General features: G+C 38.2%; 1 protein-coding gene across 4 annotated transcripts in view; it reads left to right on the forward strand.

Moving 5' to 3' along the window:
* The first annotated feature begins 32 nt into the window (after window positions 1–32).
* Window positions 33–24,846, forward strand: part of AP3S1 (adaptor related protein complex 3 subunit sigma 1) — a 72,030-nt gene continuing 47,216 nt past the window's right edge. For all 4 annotated transcript variants that reach the window (XM_054488493.2, XM_063665153.1, XM_054488495.2 and 1 more), the window contains exon 1: window positions 33–401. In XM_054488493.2, coding sequence (XP_054344468.2) covers window positions 33–401 — 369 coding nt within the window. The remainder of the gene's footprint in view (window positions 402–24,846) is intronic.

Consider the following 24,846-nt stretch of genomic DNA (forward strand, 5'->3'; position numbering starts at 1 on the left):
TGTCGCAAACCTCTGAACGTTAATAACGCAACATGTGTTTCTCCGCGACTACGGACCTCGGGAGAGGAGCGGTGGGCAACGTGTCCGTGCTGGGTCGAATGCGCACACTCCCATTAGGCCGCTGGCTCGGACCTAGAAATGTTTCCGCTTTCCTTAGTGCCTGCCCCGCCCAGGCCCCGCCCCTTGGGCCCCGCCCGGCGGCTCGGGAGCGCGCGCGGGCGCGTGCGGGAGGGGGCGGGTGGGGAAGGATCGCAGGCGAGATTACGAGGCGAGGCTTGCGCGCCCGCCCCCGCCCTGGCCCCCAGTGCCCACCCGGTCGGCCCGGCACAGCCATGATCAAGGCGATCCTAATCTTCAACAACCACGGGAAGCCGCGGCTCTCCAAGTTCTACCAGCCCTACGTGAGTATCCAGCTGCCGCCGATCCGGGCGAGAGGGAGTCGTTGGCGACGGGCAGCGCCCAGCGCGGCTTTCTCAGAGCGACCCCCTCCGGCGCCTTGCGGCCCTTCTCGCGTCCCGGTCGCCTGGCGCTCGCCAGCTGTCAGCCTCCCGGTGGGTGTGGACAGGGTGCCCACCTCCCTGCCGCGCGGTCAGCCACCGACGTGGCTTTGCCCGGGCGGTTCCTCCGCCGTCGGTGGGCTGCGAGCTTCCCCGGCTGCGCGGGCCAGGCCCTGGAGACTTCCCGGTGCCCGGCCCTCGCCGATCGGGCAGCCGCAGCCCACCCGCGCCCCGGAGCCCTGCGCCCCGGCCCCAGGAGCCCACCCTGCGTGGCTGCCTTCCTGCCGCCCGCGGCTGCAGTTAGCCCGGGAGGAGGAAGACGGCGTGGAACTCGTTCTTCTCGCCCCCCTCCCCCGACTCCCAGCCTTTCCAGGTGGACTTCTTTCTGTTCTTTGGACAGATGGGCTACCGGTTTTCACTGTAATCCTCTCATAGCTGAGGAACTTTGGCTTCCTGCGTTTGATAACTGCACGTTCTGTACAGTCTCTCTTCTGTATGTTTCGATACGTGACAGACTGCCCAGTGTGACTTTCAGGTGTCTCCTTATTGAAAAGGAAGATGTGTGAGGACCTAATATTTTTATCAGGCTTTTTACTAGCTGGCTGCAAATTATTTACCTTCAAAGTAACCGGCGACGTTTGTAGTTGACTGATTGGAGCTGTGATTCTATACCTAAAAGTTACGATTTCAGCTTCTGGTTTGGCATTTTTCCACGTATGGGAATTTGCCCTCATTTATAGTTTTTTTCTATTTATGAAGAATAGTAGCATTTGTAGAACTTCTCTTTTAGACGTGTAAATACTGTTTAGTATGGACAAGTGCAGGAGGCATTAAGGTAGTAGAGATAAGTGATTTGTTGATGATCGAGGAAGGGCTTTATAGAGTTATGTGCTTATCTGAGGGCAAAATTCGCTAGCTGAAACACATAAAATTGGACTCCCAGTGGTAGGATTAATGTGAGGTATAACTGTTGTGTGGTATTGTGGCACTTTGCTTATAGCAAGAAATGAGCTTTCAATTCAATTTTGAAATTGTGCCAAGGCTAACACTTTTATGCAGATAAGTCCCAGATGGAAATCAATCTTGCCATTACAAAGTAAATGTGAAAATGTCAGTTTGCCTAAAATGATAATGCAGTCTGGAGGTATTAGTTGACGTGAGAAATCTTGAGTTTATTCTTCATTTTTTTCAGTTGTTTTGCTTTTGCTAGCTATAAAGAATATTTTCTGCTACTCGTGTATGGTTTTAATTTAGTATAACTTGAATACTAATGGTCTGTTTAAAAATTCTACATCATGGGGTGGGGGGAGGGGGGAGGGATAGCATTAGGAGATATACCTAATGCTAAATGACGAGTTAATGGGTGCAGCACACCAGCCTGGCACGTGTGTACATATGTAACTAACCTGCACATTGTGCACATGTACCCTAAAACTGAAAGTATAATAATAAAATAAAATAAAATAAAAAATAAAAATTCTACATCATTCTTTAATCCAGGTTAAATTCTAGTTGATCCTCCCGAATGGAAAAAAATGCCACTAATTTTACCTGTTTGTTAAAATATAGTACCAGCCTTTATTGAAGGAGTATTTGTCATAACCATTTTGCCAGTGTCATCCATTTGCAGTGTAAAAAAGGTATGTTGCAATAGTAAAACAATTCAGAAAATTATTTTTCCATATCTAAACTTAAGCAATATTCAAAATAGTGGGTTTCCTGGCTAATCCATATAATCGGTGTATACTACTCATATAGTGTATAATTTAACTATCTACTGAAAAATGCATTTAATTTAGAAACTCAGGAAACTGTCTTTCCCTTGTCCAAAAGTGGGAACAGAAGTATTGTTTACCATCACTTACTAGGTAGCAGTGACGGTTAATGTGGGAAGAGGCAGTTTTGGCAGGAGTGGCAACTCTGGTGGCATTTTTGGCCATTGTGTGAGTGACAGGGCCACTGAGGGCACAGAGCTAGAAGATATAAAAAGAAGAATCTGGTGGTCACTGGCCATGTATAAGTGGAGTATGAGAAGTTGTTTCTGTGTATTAAGTTTCTGTAAGTTGGGTTTTGCCGAGTGTTTTTTTGTCTTTCAGGAATAATTTAAGATTATTTATTTATATACTTGCTTCCTCCACTAGACCATAACCTTTTTGAGGGCAGTTATTGTTTTTCATTCATTCATTCCATCAGTTTGTCAACGGATATTTAATTTATGCCTACCATGTGCAGGCACTGTTTTAAAATCTGAAGATGAACAGATAACTTTTGCTCTTGTGTGAGAAACATAGCGCTATTAAGGAGTAGGCTATATTATAGCATGCCAGATAGTATTAAGTGCTGTGGAAAAAAAAATAAAGCAGGTAAGAGTCTTAGAGAGTGAGAGGATGACAGTTTAAAATAGGGTAGTCTGGTAAGTTCTCACTGAGAAGGTGGCATTTGAGCAAAGACTTGAAGGAGGTAAGAAAGGTAGCCTTGCAGATACCTGGGGGAAGAGCATCCCAGGTAGAAGGAGCAGCAAATGCAAAAACCCTGAGGAGAGTGCCTGTTTGAAGAACCCCAGGAACTTCTACATAGCAGGAGCAGACTGTGTAAGGGAACATTAGTTGGAAGTGTCTGTTTGTGTAGGGCGTCATTCTATTCTTGCTGCCTGGAATGTCCTTCCTTTCCATTGCCACGTGTACAAATTCAACCCCTTGTTCTAGGCCCAGCACAAACGTCACCTAAACATTCCGTGAAGCCTTTGATCTTGCTCAAAGGCTCCTCATGGTTTTTATGATTTTTTTATCTTTGTTATGACACAGTATTCTCATTCACAGCCTATAATTCCTCGTGGCAGCCATCCTATAGAATACTTGAAGGAACGTATCAGATTTTAGGTATATTTTTGTCATTCTTAGCAGTCAACACTGAATCTTGAACATAGAAAACTCTCTCTTTGCTGAATGCATTTATTTAGAATCTCCTAGCTTGGGATAGAGTTGGGATTAGTTAACTTGCTGAGTTTCCTTCTGTCTCTTAAAATGTAGTCCTTCACTAACTAGAGGTTTTAAGAATCTCTGCCTTTAGCATAAAAGTAATGATGGAATATCTGTTGCTCAGCTGTTTCTGTTTTAAGAGGTCTCTAAGAAGTATATGTCCAATATGAATAAAAATATTGAGTTTAATTTATTAAACAATATCTAGAGGTGTGACTGAGTTAACGATTCCATATACTGGCAGGATGCTGAGGTTTGAGTCCAACAGTAATTGTTTAACACTGAGCAGTTTAAAAAATGTTTAACCATTTGCCAACAAGTTTATCCTACTGCACTGCATTTTCATTCCTCATTTATCTCCCTCAGATATAACAACTTATATATTCATCTCTGCCCTTTAACAGTGCACATTTCCGTTTCATGCTGTAATAGATTGTTAGATTCGATTGTGGCTCCAAGCTGTTATATGTGAGAAATATGAAGTTACACACCTGTTTTGCCAAACAGAAGTTTTGGTTCATTCTGCTAGAGTCAGACATTACGAATTCAAGTGTGGGCTGGGTGCCATGGCTCATGCCTGTAATCTCAGCACTTTGGGAGGCCGAGGCAGGCGGATCACCTGAGGTCAAGAGTTCAAGACCAGTGTGGCCAACATGGTGAAACCCCATCTCTACTAAAAATGCAAAAATTAGCCAGGCATGGTAGCGCACGCCTATAAGTGCAGCTACTTGCTCCGAGGCTGAGATAGGAGAATTGCTTGAACCTGGGGAGGTGGAGACTGCAGTGAGCTGAGATTGTGCCACTGCATTCCAGCCTGGGTGACAGAGTGAGACTCCATCTCAAAAAAAAAAAAAAAATTCAAGTCTGGACTCAGAATGCATCCCTTTTTGTTTTTGCCTTCTATATCCTTGGTCTATGACTGCACAAATTCAAATATTTTGCTTGGTTTGTCTTTTTAAGTTAATGTTTAGCTTCAGCGACTTGGCAACAGTAACCTTTAGTCTTTTAATACTTGCCTGACAGTATTTGTGCATTACTGTAAATAAGTAATGAGACATATTTTATAAACCAAATATATTTTTACATAGCTATCAAAAAAATCCCTTGGGTTATGATTCCATAGTGTATCCTCTGGTGAATTACTTTTAAAAAAATTTTCTTTTTTTATAGAGAAAAGGTCTCACTATGTTGCTCAGACTGGTCTTAACCTCCTGGCCTCAAACAATACTCCAGCTTTGGCTTCCCAAAGTGCCGGGATAACAGATCTGAGCCACCATGCCTGGCCTGTGAGTTACTTTTATAAAGTGGAAATGTCTTTCTTTTGTGTGAATTATCTTAGTTGTTTCTGCAGATATAAAATACTGTGTGTATGTATGCATGCGTGCATACACACCACACACATATGAAGTGCAAGCAGGAAAATTTTCAAATTAACCTATATGAGTTGCCTCAATTTTTTTAATAAACTGTATTTAATTAAACTGTTAACCAAATGCAAGCCTTAGGAGGAACTCTAAGATTCTTCTCTCTCTTTTTTTTTTTTTGAAAATCTTAACATAAAAATACAAAGTGTTGAAAGTCTAGATAACTTCTTTTTTCTTTTAAAAATACCCCTTAAAAAGATCCATCCATGTTCACTGATGTCTTTTTTTAGTGACTATTAAGACATTGTGGCAGATGGGTTAATTAAACTTATGTCTGTGATCAAGATAGAATTATCAACACTCCTGAGTATGAGGGTGTTAATACATACTAACACGGCATTTCAGCTTTTTGTGAAGAAAATTCTGTACGATTCGGTTTCCTTCCGTATTAGTTATAATGCGTTTGTCTGCATAAATTGGGTTTTATGTAGCCTGACTCAAGTGCTTAGAAAGAACTATGTTAGGTACATTATAGGAAGTGCAGAGTAGTAGACCGATTCCAAAAGTATTTGATTCAGCAAATCAATGACTTTATTGTAGATCCAATTTCTTTCTCTTTCTCTGCTTTACACATCACAAAATTACTATTATCCAAAGGCTGTTTTTCTCCTTTGGTAATCAGTTCAATTCAGAAAGAGACAACTATCTGTTTCTGCAGTCCTGGACTGTGTCTTTCCCTTCATTCTGGTTAGACCCACCGAAAACCAATAATATTAATAGCTTACCCTAATCAAGATCCAACTTTGGATTGGAGCTGAAGATGAGAGTGAAAACGGGAATAAAATGGATATTCTGTTGGAAAGATGAAAGAAAGGAGTGGATGGTGGGTAGGCAAACAAGGGTCTGCTATTTCTTCTTCTAAAGTTTTAAAAAAATATTTATTTTTATGGCCAGGCACAGTGGCTCATGCCTGTAATCCCAGCACGTTGGGAGGCCTAGATGGGAAGATTGTTTGAGCCCAGGAGTTCAAGACAAGCCTGGGCAACGTGGCAAAACCCTGTCTCTATGCAAAAAATACAAAAATTAGCAAGGCATGTTAGCACACACCTACAGTCCTAGCTACTTAGGTGGCTGAGGTGAGAGGATCACTTGAGCTCCGGAGATCGAGGCTGCAGTGAGCTGAGATTGCGCCATTGCACTCTAGTCTGGGTGACAGAGGAGACCCTGTCTCAACAAATTTTAAAAAATATGTATTTTTATTGAGGTATAGATGACAAAAAAATTACATAGATTTACAGTGTACATGTTATTTTCGTATATGTTTATATTGTGAAATGGGTAAATCAAGCTAACTAACACATCTATCACCACTGTTCCCTCTTTATTAGCTTTTAATATATATTAGTTTTCTGTAATTTTAGATTGCTTCTGAGGTTGTTAATATCAGGAATAGTTCCTTGTAATATGCAATACTGAACATGTGTCACAATAGATCTTAATTTCAGGTTTTCCTTATATCAAAGTATCCTCGAAAAACTCAAATGCTGATACGTTCACAGTTTTTATGTGGAGTATGCTGGAAAACTTGCTTTTTAAAAATTAAGATTAAACCTTTTGAGTATTTAATTGTAAAGGAGGAAATAAAGTCTTCAAAGTTAAAATGATTTTTGGTTATGAGGTAAGTGTTATAAATAGGACAATGTTATAGGTCATTTCATGGCTTTTCTAAAAGAAGGCCTTACATAACGTACCTGTATTATATTCTTTAGCAAAGTTGTTTTCAATTTTAAGTAAGTTTCTTTTTTTGTGGCTATGTAGAAAATTAAGTATTAAGGCCACTAAGGTCATTCTTGATTTTACCACACGCAGATAATTATTAACACTTAGTGTATTTCCCCCGGTCTTTATTTTTCTTTTCACAATGTCCCAGTGAATAGGATATACCTTTTAGACATTAATAACACAAATAAATGCTTTGAAGCTGATGATGGATTTATTAAACATTGTGGCTTTAAGATAACTGAATATGTTAATATTCAGCCACTCTCTTGTTAAAATTAAAAGAAGACAATATATGTTAATAGCACATTAATAATTTGCATGTTTTAAGAAATGTGTATATATCTTTCTTTTGTATAAAATTAAACTTACCTATGTAACCTGAGGTTATCAGTGTCCTTGTCTTTTTCGTTCTGAAGGGAAATCTTTGCCAATTTTTGTTTGAAAGTCAAGAGTTCATTCTTGCCTTTAGCACTTAGCGTCTTTTTTGTACCTGTGGATTATAGATTTTGTAACTGCTGTTTATAATTCAAGGTGATTCTGAGTTGCTACCATCTAGAGGGCCCAGTCCCCTTCCAACTGTCACATTAGGCTAACTAAACACATTCTTTCCTCACCCATCTGCCTTTTCAGCTTTCCTTTCATCAAATCCTTTGAACTACAATATAGTTAAAACAGCTTTCTCTGCTGAAGAATCAGGCAACTCTTAGAAGGATATTGAGGTGAATAAAGGACAATTCTATCTAACAACTGTTTTCTTAAGACTCCAAGTGGAGGAAGCCCTTGTAGAGTTAGGCCTCTGACTAGGCCTTCTAGAGATAGGCCTCTGGGAAGAGGGGTGGGCTTTCTGGATACTTTCTGATCTGTCTCTCCATTACACTCTTTCTCTTTTCCTGTCCATATTCTTTCAAGTATTTATTTGTTGTTTGTATGGCCCTATTCTAAGCACTAGTAATACAGTGATGAGTAAGACAGATGTCACCCTTGCCCTATGGGTTTACATTCTGGTGATAGGAGATAGGCAGTAAATTATTTAAGATTGTAATTAGTTTGAAGACAAATGAAACAGTATAAGGGAATAAAGCTTGATGGAGGAGAGCCTATATTAGATAGGATCATTGGGAATACCTCTTTGACGACCTGACATTTGAGAGGAAAACTGAATGAGATAAGAGAGGAAGAATATGAGAACAGCAAAGAAAAGAATGTTTCAGGCAGAAAGAGGTGCAGTGTCCCTCAAATGGGACCACACTTGATGTGTTCAGGAATAGCAAGAAGGCAAGCTGAGAAATCACAGGGAAGAGAGGCAGGAGATGAAGCTAAAGAGAACGATGGGGACAGATCATGCCTGTATGCCACACCATGCCCCTTCTTGACATAATTCAGTTTGATGACATCATGCCCAGCATGTTCTCCACAAGAGGAGATACACCTCTGTGAATCATACTTGCATTTTGCCATTTAAACAGTGCCTCTGCAGAAGGGGCAGTGAGGCTCTCCTCTGTATAGTTACTTTCTTCTCTACCCAGTTATTGTTAGGCTCTGGAAAGATGGAGTTGCTAGGCCAGTGAATGAAGGTAAAAGTCAGTGCATCAAAACCAGGCATGGTGTGTGCCTATAGTCCCAGCTACCTGGAAGGGTAAAGTGGGAGGATTGCCTGAGCCCAGGAGTTGAGTCCATGCTAGGCAACCATAGCAGGACCCCTGTCTCCTGAAAAAAAAAACAAAAACAAAAACAAAAAACAAAGGAAACAAAAAACATGAGTGCTCCAGTTCTGTATAGCCTATCAATGAGACCAATGAGACCTGTGATCAAGCTTTGGTAAGTCACCTGTGAAGTAACACAACTCAAGAAGAAAACCATTTTTTTCTTAGCTTATTGTCTTAATTATATGTGAATAGAGTTTATGTGAAGCCCACTAGACCCACCTCTATTGTGCTGAAAAGCATTTACATTTTTCTACTCTTGCAAGCCTGGTGTAATTACAAGAATCACTTGCTGTCAGTCACAGTTCTCTTTGTTACTCAGGAGGAAAGGGCTATCTTTTAATATTCCAGAACCACTGAATTGTTTTGATTACCTTGTGCTTACTGAGGAAGAGTACTAGTTGATTCTATCGCATACATATCCTGCTATTTCCTGTCATTAATATATCTTAGTGTGATATGAAGGGGTTATAAAATAAATTTTATTGTAGTAATACAATAGAACTTAGTCTTTCCCAGCAGAAACTCCTTACACATTAAACACTAACTTCCTATTCTCCTCTTCTCCTAGTACCTGGCAAACACTATTCTACTTTGTGTCTCTATGAATTGGACTGCTCTAAGAACCTCATATAGGAGGAATCATGGAATTTTTGTCTTTTTGAAACTGGCTTTTCTTTTAGCAGGTCTTCGAAGTTCACTTATGTTATGTAGCATGTATCAAAATTTCCTTAATTGTTAAGGCGGAATAATATTTCATTGTATGTGTGTACCTACCATCGACCTAAAAGGAAGAGGCTGAAGCACAAAATAGGATTCAAAGAGTTTACTTGAGCCAAAATGAGAACAGTTGCATGGGAGACTCAGACTCAAGTATCCTTGGATAAGAGCTCCCTTTGGCCATTGTTAAAAGCAGGTTTGTGAAGGCATTAAATAAAGGGGACATGGAGTGGGCTGATACTAAGTTGTCTGTCAGGAATTCTCACTAGTTTATAGAAATAACTTTGGTTAATGATTGACTAACATTGTTGAGATACAGGGAGTTGTTTATAGTGTGTGGTGTAGCATTATTAGGTTATTTTCTAGTTAACTTGTGGCAGTATAAGGCAGTTTCAATAGATAAATATTTATCATAGCTCAAAGGAGAGAAGTAGGATGTGATTGCTGTCATATTTTAATGCCTTTCTGGGCCAGATCATTTAAAAGGACTTGCATTCCTCAGATAAAAGTTTCTTTCTCAATGCCATATTTTGTTTATCCGTTTGTCAGTGGAAACTTGGGTTGCTTCCATCCTTTGGCTGTTATGGATAATGCTGTGAATATAGATGTACTGATATCTGTTTGAGTGCCTGCTTTTACTTTTTATAGGTACATACCCAAAAGTGGAATTGTTAGATTATATGGTAATTTTATGTTTTGTTTTTTTCTGGGGAAGCGGCACATCATTTTCCACAGTGGCTGTACCATTTTACATTCCCACCAGCAATACACAAAGGTTCTAGTTTCTCTACATCCACATTATTTTTTGTTTTTTGAAAATAGCCATCCTAATGTTTATGAAGTGGTGTCCCATTATGGTTTTGATTTGCATTTCTTTAGTGACTGTTGCGGATCTTTTCATATGTTTATTGACCACTTGTATATCTTTGGAAAAATATCTATTTGAGTCTTTTGCCCATTTTAATATTCAGTTGTTTGTTTTTGTTGTTAAGTTGTAGGAGTTTTAAAAATATATTCTAGATATCAGTCTCCTATTGTATATATGATTTGCAAATATTTTCTCTGATTCTGTGGTTGCCTTTTTACTCTGTTGATAGTGTCCTTTGATACACACAACTGTTTAATGAGATTTAACTTACGTTTTTGTTGTTGTTGCTGGTGCTTGCTTTTGGCATCCTACCCAGAAAATATTTTTTTAATTACTATATAATAGTTCATTGTATAGTATACTATAATTTAACCAATCAATGTGGACTTCAATTTTAAGTAAGGTTTTTTGATGAGATTAAATAAGAGAATGGTTGTGGAACTTGACATATAAGACTTAGTAATTGTTGTGTAAATAATAATGATTACTTTTATTACTGCTTGTTACTTCCTACTTCTAATTGGAAGATCATGTAGTCAGTCATAGGACTATAGAACACACCAGAGATTGTTCTCAAATACTCTTTGTATTTTCTCAGAATGAATTATCTCTTTTATTTTATTTTTTTCCAAAAACCCCAGTGTTTAAATTATATGGGCCCTGTTTTGGTAAAAGGCAAAAGGTTTATAAGATCTGAAGAGAAACCAGAGTATGTGGGCCCTGTTTTGGAATGAACTTGCTGCTTATTATAAAATGGAAAGTCCTCAAACACTCTTCCACAGAAAAGTTCTGTAAGAAGACTTTTATAGGAGAAAGTGTGGCTATAAAAGTTGCCCCAGCTTCTTTCATTTTCTCTAAGAAATTAGCTAACCTTTAAAAAAAAATCTCAATTGAAATATAGCTCTCACATGCTATAAGATTCACCCATTTAAAGTATATAATACAGTGGCTTCTAGAATTATATCATGGTTGTGCAACCATCACCACAATCTAAGTTTAGAACATTTTTATCAACCTAAATGAAATTTAGTACCTATTAGCAGTCACTCTCCAATCCCCACTCCCCACTGTCCCTGGCAACCACTAATCTGTTTTGTTTCCGTAGATTTTTCTATTCTGAACATTCTGTATAAATGGAATCATGAAATATTACAGTCTTGTGATTGGCTTCTTTTACTTAACATGATGCTTTCAGGATTTGCCTATGTTGTAGCATATATTAATATTTCATTACTTTTTATAGCTAAGTAATATTTTAGTATGGAGAGATATATATACACTGTATCTTGTTTGTCCATTTATCAGTTGATGGACATTTGGGTTGTTTCCACTCTTTGGTTACTATGAATAATGGTGCTATGAACATTCATGTATGAATTTTTCTGTGACCATATGTTCTCATTTCTCTTGGGTATATAACTGGGAGTAAAATTGCCAAATCATATGGTAAGAATATGTTTAATTATTTGAAGAAATGCCAGACTATATTCTAAAGTGACTGTACCATTTTACATTCCCACCAACAATGTCTGAGGGCTCCAGTTTCTTCATATCCTAACCAACTCTTGTTATTGTTGGTTTTTTTTATTCTAGCTGTCCTGATGGGTATCAAGTAGTATCTCATTGTGATTTTCACTTACATTTTCCTGATGACAGATAATGTTGAACATCTCTTCATGTGATTATCATCCATTTACATATCTTTTTGAAAGAAATATATACTCAAATCCTTTGCCTGTTTTTAAGTTGTGTTGTCTTTCTATTATTGACTTGTAAGAGTTCTTAATATACTGTAAGTGCAAATCCTTTATCAGGTATATGATGTGCACGTATCTCCTCCCATTCCATAGGTTGTCTTTTTACTTTCTTGCTGCTATCACTTGTAGCACAGGGGTTTTGAATTTTGATATCATCTAGTTTATCTCGTTTTTCTTCCCTTGAGCTTTTGGTATCCTATCTAAAAAGTCTTTGCCTACTCCAAGGTCAAAATCTTGTAACTATGTTTCGTTTCAAAAGTTTGGTAGCCTTAATTCTTATACCTAGGTCTGTGGTCCATTTCAAGTTAGTTTTGTGTATGGTGTGAGGTGGGGATCCAGTTTTATTCTTTTACATGTGGCTATTTAGTTGTTTGAGCACCATTTGTTGATTATTCTTTCCCTATTGAATTGCCTTGGTACTTTACTCCAAGTTTTCCTCCCAAATTTTATCTTGTTCTTGGAGTTCTTAGAGCTTCCAGCTGCCACCATGGTTAACTCTAAATATTTCAAACTCAGTCTGTCACCTTCTCAGCTTTTTGTTATTTCAGTAATAGAGTGTTTGCCACTGAAATTGGGAAATATTTTAATATATGTCTTAGTTCATTTTGTGCTTCTATAACAGAATACTTGAGACTGGGTAATTTATAGTGAACAGAAATTTATTTGGTTCATGGTTCTGGAGGCTGGGAAGTCCAAGGTCAAGGAACCACATGTGATGAGGGCCTTCCTGCTGCGTCATAACGTGGTGAAAGGCATCACATGGTATGCACACGTGGGCAAATGTGGGAGAAAACTCGCTTTGATAACAAACCCACTCCTGTAATAATGACTTTCATTCATTCATGAGAGCAGAGCCCTCATGACCTTATCACCTTTTAAAGGTCTTACCTTTTAACACTGTTGCGTTGGAGATTAAATTTCCAACACATGAACTTTGGGGGATACATTCAAACCAAAGCAGAATGGTTGATGGTGGTTTAGGGCGTTAATTATACCTGCCATTTATTGAGTACTTTTTTGTGCATGCTAAGCATTTTTTATACATTGTAAGAGAAAATAGGAGAGAATTCTTCTCTAAAGAAATTTAATGAGATATCTTGGAGAGTTCTAATTAAGTTACTATTGTAGGTGCCCTAGTCTCTTCTTGTTTGGGATTTAAGGATATTGCTATCCTGATTGCTGGTTCTTTGCACACTCTGGCTGAAGTTAGGCCTGCCCATGTACACAGAGTCTCCAGCCAGACTTCTTAGGAGAGGCCTTGGCAGAAAACACACTAACTGAATTTTCTTTGCTAGGGTCTTCTGTTTTTCATGATTCCTAAATGTTTGGAGTGCTCTGAGGATTTGTCCTCAGACGTCTCTTTTTGTTTTTGTAATGCAACATAAACTATTGTTATTCTTCATATATTTTCTTGATTCTGTGATTTTGTCCACATTTTACTTCTGCCCTTCATGTAACTTCATACTCCCCATTCTCTATATTTTTGAATTCTACCTATTCTTTAATGCCCTTCCTCAGTATTTGTCACTTTTCTTTGAAGATGACTATCTTGCTGCTCAAAATCATTGTTCTTCTTGACTTCTTACAGTATGTTATTTGTGATACTCTTATGTCAGAAATCACCCTCTACCTTTTATTATAAATAGTTATTTTCTATATATGTATGCCTATATATGTGTGTGTGTATATATATATTTTATATATATTTTATTTATATGTATATTATATATAATATATTTATATATTATATATATTTTGTATATTTTTATATATATCTTATATATATCATATATCTTTTATATATATCTTATATATATATCTTACATATATATCATATATGTCTTACATATATCTTATATATCTTCTATATATATCTATAGATCTATATATATATCTTCTATATATATCTATAGATCTATATATATCTTATATATATCTTTATTATATATCTTATATATATATATATGATATATATATACATATATGATAGATATATATATCTCCGTCACCCAGGCTGGAGTGCAGTGGTGCAATCTCGGCTCACTGCAACCTCCACCTCCTGGGTTCAAGCGATTCTGCTGCCTCAGCCTCCTGAGTAGCTGGGACTACAGGCATACGCCACCGTGCCTGACCACTTTTTTTGTATTTTTAGTAGAGACAGGGTTTCACCATGTTGATCAGGCTGGTCTTGAACTCCTGACCTCAAATGATCTGCCTGCCTTGGCCTCCCAGAGTGCTGGGATTACAGGCGTGAGCCGCCGCGCCCAGTCCTATTTTAATATTTTTATTCAACCAGGGCCTTGCTCAGCCACCTAGTCTGGAGTCCAGTGGTATATCATGGCTCACTGCAGCCTTGATCTCCCTGGGCTCAGGTGATCCTCCTTCCTCAGCCTCCTGAGTAACTGGGACTACAGGCATGCATCACCATGCCCAGCTAATTTTTGTATTTTTTGTAGAGATGGGGTTTCACCATGTTGCCCAGGCTTGTCTGGAACTCCTGACCTCAAGTGATCCTCCCACCTTGGCCTCCCAAAGTGCTGGGATTACAGGCTTGAGCCACTGCACCCGGTTGATTATGAGGAATTTTGTTTCTTTTTTTGAAATATAAAAAAGGCAAAATACAAAACTATAAATTCAAAATAATGATATCTATATTTTACTTCTTGTATTACATCATAAGCTGTTTGAGAAAAGGATCTATTTGTGTTTGATCTTGGTAATCTTCTATATTTTAACATTTACCAGAGTGAATGAGTGCATTTTAAGAAAATACTTTCCTAAATTTTTAAAAGAATGATGAGGATGGGAGATGACATTGACTACGATTAGTGGGAAGTTTTAAAGTTGCCTGTGTGATATATGCATAAGGATAGGAGGGAAACATAGGAAAAGAAAATATCGTTAGTGGGTTTCTGTTTCTTTAAAGTTTATTTTTGTTCTTCATTACTGCATTAAGAAATATTAAAATAATAGAAGTTTTTGCCTTTTTGTAACTGTAGTTATCTTTAGACTGATGTGATCTAGGAGTTGTGACCAACTGAAATGTAGCTCTTTTGAATTCTGTTGTGAAACAGAAATTAGGAAATCTGTTAGGAAATCTGATCAGCCTGAAGCAAGTTCTAGGCTCCTTAATGAAAGCTGTTAAGTTAAATAAGGAAAATAGTTTTGTCAGCAGATACTTATTTAATTTTAGCTTAGCCTTTGAATGTTTGATTAAAATTTTAAGGCATTCTTTCCTATATCGTTTTCTTTTTTCTTCATTTTTAATTGACATAATAACTGTACATATTTATGGAGTACAGTGTGATGTTTTGATCTATGTATACATTATAAAAGGATTCAATCAAGCCAGTTAATATATCCAGCATCTTTTTTTTTTTTTTTTTTTTTTTTTTTTCCTAGAGATAGCATCTTGCCCTGTCTCCCAGGCTGGAATGCCTTGATGCCCAGGCTGATGGGCAGTGATGTGATCATTAGCTCACTGCAGCCTCAGCCTCCAGGGCTCAAGGGCCTCAAGGGATCCTTTTGGCTCAGCCTCCTTGGTAGCCAGGACTACAGGTGCCCAGCACCATGCTCAACTAAGTTTTTAAAACATTTTTGTTGTTGTTGTTTAGATGGGGTCTCACTTTGTAGCCCAGGCTGGTATGAAATTCCTGGCTTCAAGCAATCCTCTGGCCTCGGCCTCCCAACGTGCTGGGATTACAGATGTGAGCCACTGCACCCAGCAACGTTATCTATCATCTCACCGACTTATTTCTTTGTGGGGAGAATGTTAAAAATACATTCTTTTGGAAGTTTTAAAATATACATTATTATTAACTGTGGTCACCATGCAGTTCAGTAGATCACAGAAACTTATTCCTCCAGTCTAACCGAAACTTTGTACCCTTTGATCAACATTTTTGCTCTCCCCATTCCTCCTCTTATTCCCACCACCAGCCCCTGGTAACCACCACTACTGATTTTCTTAGTTGAGTATTGCCAGCATTCTAAGAAGATTCCAAGTGGCAGCAGTTGAAGTTCCTATGAGAAATTCTTTCACTGTCAATGTGATGAAACATAGTTAAAGGTTAGCACAGTTGACCTCTTCCTTGATAAGCAGTAATATAATGCAGAAAGGTAACATTCCTTAAAAGAAAACTTCCTATAAGATTTTATTGTCCTTAGAATTCTAGAGCTGACTTTTCAGATAAGGCCCAGAGGTAGTACTTAAAAATAAGTCGGTGTTAATGCATGCTTATTATGCCAGATATCATTCTACAAGTATGTACATGTATGTATAAAGTAAGTGTATGAACTCAGTTCTCACAACACCACCATGAGGTAGATACTGTTGCTTTCTCCATGCTACAAATGAGGAAAATTCAGGCACAGAGAGGGTAAGTAACTTGCTCAAAGTCACAGAGTTAACAAAGAGTACATCCAGGAATAAACCCATATATCTGGTTGCAGATTATTTACTCTCCTCCTTTCCTTCTTTTAGTTTGTTTCTTCAAGTTATACATACATATTGGTTAAAGAATCTAATAGTTTTTCATAAGGTTTGTTATGAAAAATAACATTTCTTCATTTCTCCCTTTCCACAAGTAACTACTTTTAGCTGCTGATTTCAGTGTTTATGTAGCTGTGTCTAAATAATGTACTTGTTTTACTGCCTGATTTATTACTTGTAGACATGATTTATTCTGCTATTAAAAATGATTATTTGGCTGTCCTCTCCTCCACAACTAATTCCCAGTCCCCTCATAGTTATTTCATAATTTTGGTTAGATCAGTGTTTGATGTTTACATTAATTTATTATGTAAACACTATCTTCAGCTGAGCCGTGTTGTAAACTGTACTGTTTTTTCTTTCCTGACACTTTATTTTCTTTAAAGGTTGTAATTACCTTTTCATTTGATGTAGTTTTTAATGCACTTATCACTAGTTTACATCTTTGCCAGTTGTCTAAATCATACACATCTTTTCTCAGTTTTATGTTCTTAAATAAATCTCTTCTGGAGCCTTTTGACTAGGACCAATCCAGACCAGTTGTATGGCAGTCATGCTGGGATCTTTATTATTTTAGGGGATTCCTTTTGCTTGTTTCCTGTGTTGGACCTCCTATTGCTTCATTTCTTTGTTTGTTATCCTGCCATGGTGGAGCCAGTAATACCCTCCAGTAATTTCTTGAGAAAAAGGTCATGGGAAGTAGATTTTTTGTGATCTGGCATGCATGCCCAAAAATTCTTATTATGACTGCACATTGACTGCATATAAAATTTTAGGTTAGAATTTTTTCTCAGAACTTTGATTATATGCTCCACCTTTTAGTTTCCAGTGTTGCTATTTAAAAGTCTGAAGCAGTTCTGATTACTTCTCTTTTGTGTGTGATCATTTATACCTTCCAAAAAGTTGGAGATTCCTGTTTTTCGGGCAGAGTTTCTACAGTTTCACAGACCCTTGCCATCGGTCTGTTTTCATTAGTTGTGCTGGGTACTTAATGAGTCCTTTGATTGTAGAAACTTTTGTCCCCTGCTGGAAACATTTCTTCATTTTCTGTTCTCGAGTCTCCTTTTTTCAGTTTTTCTGAATTTCTTTGGACTCTTCTGCATATCTTATTCTTTCTCTTTCATTTTCTATCTTTGTGCCCTTTGGCTTTATTTTCTCACCTTTATTCTCCAGTTTGCTACTGAATTTTTAAAATTTCTCCTTATATTTTAAATTCCCATGAGCTTCTTTATTTCTGAATTTCACTCTTTTATAGTATACTGTTATTTTATAGTTGCATTATCTTTTCTTACTTCTCTTATATTAATGATATATATTTTTAAATTTTCTTCTTTTTACTTGGTTTGTTTCCTCTGAGTTGCTTTTTCCCCTATTTTATGTTTCACTTTTTAAAAAAATTTTTTTATTTTTTATTATACTTTAAATTCTGGGATACATGTGCAGAATGGGCAGGTTTGTTACATAGGTATGCACATGCCATGGTGGTTTGCTGCACCTGTATTAGAGTTGTCTTCAGCTGTCCAGTAATCCTTGACTGACTGCTCCTTTCTAAGAATAGGGTACTGAAAGCTGATGGGAAGCTCTCAATCCATGATTAGAGGTTGCCTGTGTGATAATCAGGCAACTTTACTTTAGGTAATCAAGCTAGGCAGTTTAGGTAGTGTAGGAATTGGAATTGTGACTACAACTCCCCAAATCTTCATGACTTAACATAATAAAAGTTTGTTTCTCACTTACATAAAGCCCAGCGTTGGTGTTCTTGGTCAACTAGAACCTTTCATGTGGGCCTTTTTTTTTTTTTTATCATTCTTGAGAAGGGGCCAAAGGAACTTCTACATCTAGTTAGCATGGAAGATTTTGCAGGAATTTTTATGAGTGGGGTTTGGGTAGTATATTTTTAACAACCTGATGATCTGGGAGGAAAAAAGCTCTGATTTATAGCATTTGCTGATCTTTATGGTATAAATACTTCATCATGACCAATTTCAGGATACTGACATGATGTCACCAAATGCAGAATTAGGAAGAGATACACCCAATAGGCTTTCTTGCCAGCTCTGGCATACCACTGTGACTACCAGCCACATTCCACTGGCCAGAACTGTGTTGTATGGCTCCACCTAAATTCAAGGGAGGGTGAAATTGTGTTGCCTGGAAGTAAGGGAACTAGATTTTAGTGAACAGCTAACAGTTTTCTGTCATAGTTGGTATCTCTATTATCATTATCTTTAGATCTAGTTAGAGTTCTTACAGTTATGTTCCAATCTCCTGCCTAGACGGTAAAGAAGGCCTGGCTTTAGGTATTCTGAGAACTGATTAGACAGGATCTGGTGGTATCTGTACATTTACATAATCCCCACGTTTTCAGTGTGGTCCCTATATTTATTTTATGTTACTGTGACAAATTACCACAGACTTAGTGGCTTAAAACAACACAAACTTATCATTGTATGGTTCTGTGGGTAAGAAGTCAGATGTGGGTTTTACTGGACTAAAATCAAGGTATTGGTATAGCTGCATCCCTTTCTGGAAGCTCTGGAGGAGAATCTATGTTCTTGTCTTTTCCAGCTCCTAGAGGCCACCCTCATTCCTTGCTCATGGCTTCCATTCTCCATGTTCATAGCCAGCTACATAGCAGTATATCTCTGATTCTTTTTCTCTAGTCACATCTCCCTCTGACCACAGCCTAGGAAAGATTCTCAGATTTTAAAGTACCATGCGATGCAGTTAGCCCCACCTATATAATCTGGGATAATATCTTCATCTCAGAGTCCTTAATCACATCTGCAAAGGCATTTGTCATGTTAACCACACATATTTACAGGTTCCAGGGATTGGGATGTTGTCATTTTTTGGTGGGCCATTTTTCTGCCTACCACAGTACCCCTTGCTCTCCGAAGACCCTCCCTTTGATCTATTCCTAGTAATAAAATTAAGAACTTTTGTTGGGGATGGTAGTGGGAATTTAGTGATCCTTCTGCTTTTTAAACAAACTTTTCGTCCTTATTTTACAGTACTCTCTTTATCCTCACTTCCAGACGTATGTAAAAGCACCAATTCATGAGTTTTTGCCTATTTTGTGACACAAATTGAGTTAGTTTTATGATTTCCCTCTCACCAATTTAGGATTAAATTTTCTGAGAATACTTTAACACTTATTTAAACACTTTCAAGATTTTGTTGTTGTTGTCTTCCTTTCCCATTCTCTTCATCCTTGTGTGTTTATGCCTTTACCAAAAAAGCCCTTTAATATTGTCTTAGCTGGGGTTTGGGCAGGCAACAAAGGCAGATGTGTGTTTAATTTACCATCTTAATTAGAACACAGCTTGCACTTTTAACTTCTGTACCATACTGCCTTAACTTTGTTGCCTTTTTTGTGTGTAAGGTAACCCAGATTTTGGATAATACAAATGGATGTGGATCCTGTCTTCTAGATTACAAATTTGTTTATTCAGTACACTGTTATTGGCTACTGTACATCAGCCACTTTTCTGAGCATTTCAAATACAAAGCTCTGATTCCGGTGTTAGAATTCACACTACTACAAAGGAAATTTGAGCACACTGTTCTAAGTGTATGATAGGAATAGAAACAATACCAAGGAAGCATGGAGAAAAAAGGGACTAATTTTAATTGAGAGTCAGGAAAGACTTCATAGAAGTCATAATGTTCTAGCTGTGTCTTAGAAAGGGTGTTGCTAGAGAATGGAGTGCGGAAGTTGTTCCCAGACAGAAGTGGGAAAATGTGAAGAAGGTGAATGGTAAGAAGCTCAATGTGGCTGGAGCAGATTATATAGGGGAGAAGAAAGAGATGATGAAACTTCAGGGATTAGTCTGGCTTAGATTTTGGAGAACGTTTCATGGCATGGTAGGGAGTTTGTATTTAGGTCAAATAAAAACTGGAGATCTTTAATAAAGGAAGTAACACGGCTTGCACATCTTTGATTAAATTTATTTCTAAGTTTTTTTGTTTAATTTCTTGTTTGGGATGATATTGTGAATGGGTTTTTAAAAATTATTATTAAAAAAATTTTTTTGAGGCAGGGTCTTGCTCTGTCATCCAGACTGGATTGTGGTGGCATGATCTTGGCTCACTGTAACCTCCACCTCCCAGGCTCAAGCAATCCTCCTACCTCAGCCTCCCAAGTAACTGGGACTACAGACATGCCCTACTACCATGCCTGGGTAATTTTTTGTAGAGACAGGGTTTTGCCATGTTGCCCAGGCTGGTCTTAAACTCCTAGACTCAAGAGATCATCCCACCTCAGCCTCCCAAAGTGTTGGGATTACAAACGTGAGTCACTGAACCAGGCCAAAATTTTCTTTTCTTTTCTTTTCTTTTTTTTGAGATGGGGTCTTGCTATGTTGCCCAGGCTGATCTTGAACTTCTGGGCTCAAGTGATGATCCCCCTCAGCCTCCCAAAGTGCTGAGATTGTAAGTGTGAGCCACTGTGCCCAACTCAGAATCATTCATAATTAAGGATGTGGTTCAGGTCTTTCTTTAACTTACTTTTTATAGGATTCCATTGTACAATTCCATTCTGTAATTATCCTTCTGTGACTGGTGGACATTTGGGTCATTTTCAACTTTTCTTATTACAAACAGCACTTTTATGAACATTCTTCTGTTTGTCTCCTGGTACAGAGGTTAAGAGATTTTTTTTTTATGTACAGTTGACTCTTGCAAGGGTCTACTTACACGCAGCTTTTTTTCAGTAAGGATATTAGGAAGTTTTTTGGAGATTTTTGACAAATTGAAAAAACTTGCCAATTGTGTAGCCTAGAAATACAAAAAAAAATTAAAAACTTTGGAGATATATTATCAATGCATAAAACACAGTAGATACTAGTTTATTTTATCATTTACTACCATAAAATATATACAAATCCATTGTAAAAAGTTAAAATGTATCAAAATTTATGCACACACACAGAGACTGGACATGGTGCTACTCTCAGTACGTGGTGCTACTCTCAGTGGAGAGAACTGTAAACAAATGTAAAGATGCAGTATTAAATTATAACTATATAAAATTAACTGTAGTTTGTACTGTACTACTGTAATAATTCCAACATTCTGTTGCTATTGTGGTAAATTCGGGTGTTTTGAGAATCTGCTTAAAATGCTGTGTGATGCTAATCATCTCCTGGTGAGCAATTTGTCTCTCTAGTAAATTGCACATCACAGTAAAAAGTGCTTTCTCCCAATTCCTGTGTAATTTATCATGTTTGTTATAATATCATAAACCTTGAATAATACCATGGGAGTCATATGAAGTGCTACTAGTGATGTTGGAAGTGCTCCCAAGCAGCAGAGAAATATCATGACACTACAAGAAAAAGTTGAATTGCTTGTTATGTACCTTAGATAGAGGTCTGTGGCTGTGATTGCCCGGTATTCAATGAATCTAGCAAAAGGACTATTGTAAAGAAAATAAAATTCATGATCAGGCATGGTGGCTCATGCCTGTAATCCCAGCACTTTGGGAGGCCAAGGCAGGCGGATCACTTGAGGTCAGGAGTTCGAGACCAGCCTGGCCAATGTGGCAAAACCCCGTTTCTACTACAAATACAAAAATTATGGCTGGGCGTGGTGGCTCACATCTGTAATCCTAGCACTTTGGGAGACCGAGGCAGTTGGATCATCTGAGGTCGAGTTCAAGACCAGCCTGGCCAACATGGTGAAACCTCGTCTCTACTAAAAATACAAAAATTAGCTGGGCATGGTAGTGGGTGCCTGTAATCCCAGCTACTTGGGAGGCTGAGGCAGGAGAATTGCTTGAACCCAAGAGGCAGAGGTTGCAGTGAGCAAGATCATGCCATTGCACTCCAGCCTGGGCAACAGAGCAAAAACTCTGTCTCGAAAAAATAAAAATACAAATACAAAAATTAGCTGGGCACGGTGGCAGGAACCTGTAATCCCAGCTACTCGGGAGGCTGAGGCAGGAGAATTGCTTGAACCCTGGAGGTGGGTTGCAGTGAGCCAAGATTGCACCACTGCACTCCAGCCTGGACAACAGAGGGAGACTCCATCTCAAAAAAAAAGAAAAAGAAAATTCATGAATCTGTAGCTATAGCTATGCCAGTGTGTGAGAAAACTTTGTACCTTTTGCAAAATCCCTTTTTATGTCGTATTGAAAATCCAACTCTTATGTGGGCACAGGAATGCTATAAGAAAGGCATACTTATAGAATATGATTTGAGAAAAAGTGAAGTCATTATATGATAACATAAAGCATAAGGAAGGTAAAGGATCTAAAGCTGGAAAATTTAATGTCAGCAAAGGATGGTTTGATGCTTATAGAAAGAGGTTTGACTTTAAAAATGTCAAGATGACAGGAGAAGCCAGCTGTTGCTGACCAAGAGGTAGCAGATGAGTTCCCAGGCACCATTAAGAAAACCATTGCAGAGAAAAGATGTCTTCCTGAACAGGTTTTTAATGCAGACGAAAGTGCCTTATTCTGGAAAAAGAAAAAAATCTACCACAAAAGATATTTTTTAGTAAGGAAGAGGAGCAAGCACCAGGATTTGAAGTTGGAAGGGATAGGCTAACTCTACTGTTTTGTGCAAATGCATTCAGGTTTATGATGAGGACTGTCTTTATCTGTAAAGCTGCTAATCCCTGAGCCTTGCAGGGAAAAGACAAACACCAGCTGCTAGTCTCTTGGTTCTATAAGAAGGAGTGGATAAGAACCCCTTTTCTGGATTGAGTCCATAGATACTTTGTTCCTGAAGTTAGGAAATTCCTTGCCAGTAAGTGACTGCCTTTTAAAGTTTTTTTGATATTGGACAATCCCCCTGGCATCCCAGAACCCCATGAGTTCAACACCAAAGGCATTGAAGTGGTCAACTTGCCCCCAGTCACAAAGTTTGTAATTCAGCCTAAAGATCGGGGTCATAAGGACCTTTAGGGCTCATTACACTTGGTATTTCTGGAAAGGATTTTCAACACTATGGAAGAGAATCGTGGTAGAATATCATGCAAGTCTGGAAGGATTACATCATTAAAGATGTCATTGTTGTTATAGAAAAAGCTGTGAAAGCCGTGAGGCCTGAAACAGTGCATTCCTGTTGAAGAAAACTGTGTCTATATGTTGAGCATGACTTCACAGGATTTATGACAGAACCAATCAGAGAAATCATGGAAGAGATTGTGAATGTAGCAAAGAAGGTGGGAGAATGAAGGGTTTCAAGATAAGGGTTTCAGAGAAATCTAACAGCGCATAGCACAACAGAGTAATTAGCAGAACACATTTTGATGGAGATGAGTGCTTCTGAACAATGCCAGATGATAAGGAAGAAGACTTAGAAGAAGCAGCACCAGAAAAGAAATTGACATAAGACAATCTGGCAGAAGAGTTCCAATTATTCAAGACTGCTTTGACTTCTTTTAATGACATGGACCCCTCTGTAATATGGATGCTAAAACTAAAGCAGACAGTGGAACAAGGATTAGTACTGTATAGAAACATTTTTAGAGAAATGAAAAAGCAAAACGGCAGACAGAAATTACTGTGTATTTCCATAAAGTTACAGCAAGTGTGCCTGCCTCTCCAGCCTCCCCATCCACCACCTCCACCTTTTCTGCCTTTGCCATGCTTAAGACAACAAAACAAACACCTCTCCTCATTCTCCGCTTCTTCAGCCTACTTAACATGAAGACAAAGAGGAAGCCTTTGTGATGATCTATTTCCACTCATTGAATAGTAAATATATTTTCTCTTATGATTTTCTTAATAACATTTTCTTTTCTCTAGCTTACTTTAAGAATTGTTAAGAGAAAAAGCATAGTGGAGTTACATTTTTGGGGAGTCAAAACTTATACATAGATTTCCAAATGCATGGGGCATCAGCATCCCTAACCGCCACGTTGTTCAAGGGTCTACTATCTATGTAATTGCCAATGCTCAATTGTTTTTGATCTTCAAAAACTGGTTTCATATGGTTTAGAATAGTATCTAGGAGAGAAAGTGCTGGTTAATAAAACTGTTTCCCCAAGTGATTATATGTTTACCCTCCCACTGGTGAGATGAGAGTTTCTTTGGCTCTGCATCATTGTCAACATTTTATACTATCATATTTTTATACTTTTGCTGATATGGTACATGTGGAGCTATCTCATTGTTTTAATTTGTATTTCACTTAATTACTACTGAGGTTTAGTATCTTTTCATTTCTTTGTGGACCATTCACATCCTTTCCCGTGAAATTGGTGTTCATGATTTTGGTCAGTTTTCTATTGCAGTGTTTAGGAAGCTTACTCTTGTTTTGTTTTGTTTGAGATGGAATCTCACTCTGTCGCCAGGCTGGAGTGCAGTGGCGCGATCTCAATTCACTGTAATCTCTGCCTCCTGGATTCAAGTGATTCTCCTGCTTCAGCCTCCCGAGTAGCTGGGATTACAGGCACGCACCACCACACCCAGATATTTTTGTATTTTTAGTAGAGACGGGGTTTCACCGTGTTGGCCAGGATGGTCTCTATCTTCTGACCTTGTGATCCGCTCACCTCAGCTTCTGAAAGTGCTGGGATTACAGTCATGAGCCGCTGTGCCCGGCCAGGACGCTCACTCTTACTGGAATATAAATTGCTTGGTCCAGGTTAATAAATATTTATTGACCCAATCCTTGGCTTTAGATTAGCTTATATAAAGATGAGTGAGATGGATGGACTCTTACCTCAGTCTAT

The sequence above is a fragment of the Pongo pygmaeus genome, chromosome 4, assembly GCF_028885625.2.
Source record: "Pongo pygmaeus isolate AG05252 chromosome 4, NHGRI_mPonPyg2-v2.0_pri, whole genome shotgun sequence".
NCBI classification, from domain to species: domain Eukaryota; kingdom Metazoa; phylum Chordata; class Mammalia; order Primates; family Hominidae; genus Pongo; species Pongo pygmaeus.